The following is a 6183-nucleotide window of genomic DNA, read 5'->3' on the forward strand; positions in this document are numbered from 1 at the left end:
TATATATATAATCTTCTTTTTAAGTTGAAAAAGAAGAAAGTTATGGCTGTTTTAGTCAAATCTTTAAAATAATTTTCCACACGTAGTTGGGGATGACTCTCAGCTACCACCACGCCAACTCTTAGGTAAATACTGTATCTGTAAAACTGAGTCATAACCCTTTTTGTGTCTGCTAATGTTGACTAGTTGATCTTTAATTAGATTGACTTCAGTATTTACGCAGTTTTAGTTTTACATGCCGTGATAATTTTCTGAGTCTCATCAGAGTCTGTCCAGTAGTTCATGAGATATTTTACTGACAAACGTACACTTAAAAGAAGGCAGTTTCAGTTTTGCACACCGCCCTGAAAGGCAGGCGTTAACTTTACCTCACTTCCTGGTCTGCCTGGTTCTTTGTGACCAGAGTCCTCTGCTGCAGATGAGCAGCTTTTTAAAGATATGAGTTTCTTTTACAAGCCTGGGTGAGATGATGTTTAACATCTCAGAATGTCTGGTTTGGTTGTTGGGTTAAATGACCTTTCAACTTTTTCAATAACTCTCGTTTTAGTAGAATCATTTTGTATTTGAGGGGAATTTGTTTTTTCTACACAAGGAAACTGAAAGAGACGTCTGTCGTTGAACTGAAAGTGTAGAAAGAAGCTTCAGGGGTTGAGTCATGTTAAACATGTTTCAGCTCCATCACTTTATCTACATTATCTTCCTGATCACATCAGTCCACTCAAGTCTTACAGGCTTTTTGTCTTTTACTCATCTGAAAAGTTTTATTTTTATACACTAAGACGTTTGATGTGTGATGCTGTCGGTACCTGTCTGACGACTCTGAGCTGATGAGACTTTTTTTTAGAAATGTCAAACTGCACAGCTGGACACCTCATGGATGATCTTTATTGATTTTAAGGTCAAAGTCACAGGTGACCTCCTGTTTGTTAAAACCTTGTCTTTGCTTCAAGACCTTCCAGGAACAGAAATGTTGAGCCCTTTGTCCCCTCTCTCATAAGACAGAACACAGGAAGTTGTCCACGGTGTAATTCCACAATGCTTCATCAGACTGTGGCTCCATGTCAGATTGTATTTTTATTAAGACCACTTCCACTAAAGGGATCTTAGGTGATTTTCATGAAGTGCTCTGCACTGATCATTAAATGGTTTCAACAGGCTGGTGCTTCTCAACAGATAAGGTTTTCAAATTGTTGCTGACAGCTGCAGTTTCATGTTGTTTAATTGAATTTCTTGATTTATATCATGAACATTATCTGTGAAACTGATCTTTCACCCCACCACAGTCATTTAGTTACTGAACAGACACATAGATTATTCAGGATTATGTGAGAAAATGAATGCTTTGTATTTTGATTACTCTAATTGATTTAAGATTAAATTATGTCCTGTTGTTCACATTTTAACACAAGAAAGAATCTTTCTGACTAGATGAGCTCCTGTCTCTTCAACGGATTACCTAATGATAATAAAAATAAGAATAAAAACAATAAGAAAAATAATGAGAATAAGAATAATAGATAAATTTACCAACAGGATCTCAGGCAACAGGTTCTGGTGAACAGCTCACACATTATGGAGGGTTTTACCCTAAAGTGACAAAAGGATGCAAACAAAAACAAGCCTATAAAGAAAACATATTAATAATGTGTAATAATATTGTTGAAAGGTCTTTTCTTAATGCAGACAATTGAAAATTGTGACTAAAATGTGTTTTTTCTTTACTCAAGGAAATTTGAGCTCATAAATACTGTAAATACATTATGATGTATTTTCTTAGTATTTTTAAGCTCCTGTTTGTATATAAACTGACAGTTAGAATAAATACTAATGCCACAGTCACATTTCTGTAACAAAAAGCAGAAATATGTTGGAATGTGAATCTCTCAGCTTTATTCTCTGAGGAATGTGGGAAACATTAGTTTAATTATTGCAGATAAAGCAACAAATGCAGCAAACAAAATCAGCTCATTTATTTTTTTTCATTTAAGTTTCCTGAGCATCAGGTCTGGGATAATGATGTACTGATATAATAATGGTAAATTTACCATTTACCATAATGTAATAATGTACAGAAAATAACAAAGGGCTTTTCTGTTTATGTCAAGGGATCTCTGAAATGTTTTTTCTTGTGAAATTTCTGGTTTCACATCAGTTTTTTGTAACTCTGTTCCCAGGAAACACACGCAGCAAAACTGTTTCAGATTTAAATTTAGAGCTAACAAAATGCCTCATAAAACCAGTGGACAGATTATGATGTCTGTTAATATTACAGATATTGAGCTAAAATCATCCATCACCTCAGTTTAAACGTTTATCCTGCAGGATCCACTCACCTCTAACACTGTGATCTTTATCGGCGTGACTTTAGTCGTTTCTTTAACTCTCCCCACAGAGTTCATCTGGAGTCAGGAGGAGCCTCAGAACATGGGTCCCTGGTCTTTTGTAGCCCCCAGGTTTGAGAAGCAGCTGGCCTGCAAGGTAAGCTGAGCTTCAAATAACACAAAGCTCTGGAGCACAGCCTCGTGTCCGGTAAACCGACCCGTCTCCTCTGTGCGTCCTGTCAGCTCCGATTAGTGAGTCGGCCGGCCCTGCCCGCCCCGGCTGTCGGCATCGGGACCCTTCATCACCAGCAGCAGGAGGCCATCCTCACCGCGACGTTTTCCTGAGACTCAGCAGAAACACGGGAGCCGAGCTGAGCCGACAGAGGTGCTACACTACAATCTGTGTCCGCTGCACAGCAGATACACAGGACAGTTACACGCCAACAAAACATTACGAAGGTCAGCCGAAGGAAGGCATTAAAGAGGATCGTTTTAACTATTTTTTCCTGTTTACGTGTCGGCAGACATGTTTTGATTTTAGTCTTTGTGTGTTTTTTAAAAACTGGTCTGAATTCCTGATGATTTCTGAATTTTTAGCTGTTCAACAAGCCTGTTTTGTGTTTGAATGTTCAAAGCACCTGAATCAAGGCCTTAGATTGGACGTTTACAGGGTCAGGGGAAGGACAGTGCAGCTGAATGTTGTAATTGTGGGACTTGGGGATTATATAATCCCTTTAAAACCTGTAAGGTTTCAGGAATCCAACCCATCATCTCATGCATTCAGTCTGTGGGAGAGGTTTGTTTTATTATCTGTTTTTTAAACAGGTCAATCTGTTCGTTTACTTAGTGCAGCACGGAGATGACATTAATAAAATGCTTAAAAAAATTCTAATTGAACAAAAAACAATATATTACACTATGAACTGAGACCGTTTTAGATTTGATCAAATCTTTTTAATTGAATCACTGTTTGAAACAAGTCTGGGATTCAAAAACAGATACTGGTACTATGAGCTGTAAATACAGTCGAATGGAATATTTCCAAATAAATCTATTTTCATGTTTCTGCTTTGTTTCTTTCCTTTTCTTCTAAAGCAACGGTGTCTAACTCATTGTTACTGAGGGACACAAGAACCATTATGGTGGACCTGAAATTTGTAATTTACTTTGTTTCATGTTCAACTTCGGCTAAACATGAAACGTCACGTTCCTCGTCTTGTTTACAAACAATAACTGAGCTCTCTATGTGGTATTTTGCGCATAGAAACAGTGTTTTAACGCGTTCTCTTATAAACACTGAAAAGTACCACGTGTACAACTGACTAAATGTGAAATAAAGGATACAGAATTACTATTAAAAGTAAGTTTTATTCACAGTTGAGTTGTGAGTAGCTGCTATCTTGAAATCTCAACTGTTTCTCTATTTAACGGGGAATTCCCACTAAAGGGGGGTATTGCTGCTTAAATCTACCACTTGTAAGTGGGAAATTCCCACTTCCCAGTACAACTTTGCTGCGGCAAAGGTTACTTTTGAACCCTGCGCACCTCCACCTCGTGCTGGGATGATGTCACATGCTTTATGGCAGATGTAGCTTTAAAGCAGCTTATTTTAAAACATCATTTCCTCTTTGATCTCTCCTGGGCTGCATAAAAGGCAGTGGCAGGCCACATTTGGCCCATGAGCCTTGAGTTTGACACTTGCTGTAAACCGTCAATAAGTACGATTTTATTTCACAGAAACGATAAATTCAGTCTGCTTATGACAGTTAGCCCTTTGAGTTTCAGCAAGACTGATCACTCTGAGCACAAAGGGTTAAATCTGTATTTACAATATAAAATAAACTAGTAGCGGACTAGAAAGCTATAGCTTTTCTTCCTGATTTTAAGCAGATTAAAGAGTTTAATATCCTCCTCCAAAAAGGCTTTTTCCCAGTTGCTGATATAGTTAAAACCATGGCTTTATATCTGCTCATAAAGCAGCAATGCACAGAAAGTTTCCTTTAGTTTGTTTTCTTGATTATTCTGGCAATTTTGTTTTGGTTTACGCCCAAAATTATAAATCTAAAAAAGTTTAAAAAAACAAAACAACTGGACTTAACAGAGTCTCTCCCTCACATTTAAAAGCTTGTAAACACTCTGCAGTTTGAAACTGAGACAAAATTAGCCCGGTGTTTTTGTTTTTTTAACTTTTTTTAATTTACCATGTCCCGAGTGACTGAGGATCTACACCAGCACCCAAAATTATACTTCATATTGAAAAACAAATAAAAAACCCAAACAAAGGATCTCACTACCAAGACAACAGCTTTACACATTAAATAAGTTTCCCTGAACATGACTGAAACAGAAGTTGAACATGAGTCAGGATTTTTTTTCCTGCATTTCAGTAAAGAACACTGAGTGTTGCATTGTTCAAGTACTGGAAGTCACATGGAATGCTTTTATTTTTGTTTGTTCTCTAAATCAAGTTGACAAAGACAAATGAATGTGCAACTTGGGAGTTTATCTTAAAGATTCAGCCAAAGCAAACAAACCAGTGTCGTGTCCTCTTTTTGGTCTGAGGGGTCTCTGAGAATCTGAACCATTTGGGATCTGGTCTTTTTTTTTTTTTTTTGTAACAGCACTGAACTGAGAGGCTCAATGTCAGGAGAACACAAGTTGCTTCAAACATTTAAATGACTGAATGTTTAACCTCTACGGTTCAAATGTGTAACGTCAAAGGTGAGATTCTTGCAGAAAGGCAATTTAATCTAATTATTTTTTCATTAATCGTGAAAATGCTTACGTTAGAATTTAGGGGTCCTTGTCCTCACCCCTGCTGTTTCCACCACAAGTCTTTTTTTTTTTTAAATCTTTGTAAACAATGAAAAAATGATCATTTATCACACTGGATGTTACAACGAATAAACTCTGTTTTTATAGATAAAGTAGCTGCAGAGAATATCAGAATTAGACATGTCTAAAGAACAGATTTTCCAACAAGGCAAGGAACCAATCCATTATCCAGTCAGTCCTGTGGGTTCGAGTGTACAACAAGAAATTTTGACCAACATAAAACATATCAGACACAGTCAGTAGTAGTAATGATAACATAGTACTGTATGTAAATCACCTAAAAGTAGAAATCTACCTGTATACCATGCAGCACAATGGAGAATTTATGCAGCAAATTTCACCATCTTCCAGTTACTTTTGAACCCTGTGCACCTGCACCTAGCAGTGGGATCATTTTGTGGGTGAAATGATCTACATGCATTATGGGAGATGTAGTTTATAGTCACTGCTGGCTCTGATCATATACTTATTTTAAGACATTAATATGTCTGAAGTTGCTGCGTGCCACATAAAAGGTTGTGGCGGACCACATTTGGCCCACAGGCCTTGGGTTTGACACGTGCCGAAACACAGATGTCGGGGGGTAATTTATTTATTACATGGGGTCCCCAGATAATTCTTATCCCGTGGGAATAAGGCTTAAGACAAAACATAAAGTTACACTTACAGAAAAACATGAACTTACTATGAACGTGCTGAAAATAATCCAAAGGATCAATTCCACTACGTTGTATCCATGCAGCTTTTGTCCCTTTGTTCTCATTGATTATATGTATGATAAAAAATATATATTTGTCACAGGTCTCTTTGTACCCACTAGTCTGTTTTACACCCAGCTAGTCACCTCTTTGTTTCTACAGTTTTCTGAAAAAAATCCCTGAATCAAAATAGAAGCAATTCAAAAATGTGTTTCTGTTCCATTCAGGCATTAAGCTAAATTACAATGAAAAATGTGTTTTGTGTTTTTCTTAAAGCACAAGCAGGCTATGTTGTTCTTTTTCTGTTTATCATACAAGCAGCTATATAT

General features: G+C 37.1%; 1 protein-coding gene across 1 annotated transcript in view; it reads left to right on the forward strand.

Moving 5' to 3' along the window:
• Nucleotides 1–3385, forward strand: part of dhtkd1 (dehydrogenase E1 and transketolase domain containing 1) — a 23861-nt gene extending 20476 nt beyond the window's left edge. The window contains exons 16-17 of the mRNA XM_014017136.1: nt 2393–2478; nt 2565–3385. Of these exons, the coding sequence (XP_013872590.1) occupies nt 2393–2478; nt 2565–2666 (188 nt within the window). The 3' untranslated portion in view covers nt 2667–3385. The remainder of the gene's footprint in view (nt 1–2392; nt 2479–2564) is intronic.
• Nucleotides 3386–6183: the final 2798 nt, after the last annotated feature.

This window comes from Austrofundulus limnaeus, unplaced genomic scaffold, assembly GCF_001266775.1.
Source record: "Austrofundulus limnaeus strain Quisiro unplaced genomic scaffold, Austrofundulus_limnaeus-1.0 Scaffold162, whole genome shotgun sequence".
NCBI classification, from domain to species: Eukaryota; Metazoa; Chordata; class Actinopteri; order Cyprinodontiformes; family Rivulidae; genus Austrofundulus; species Austrofundulus limnaeus.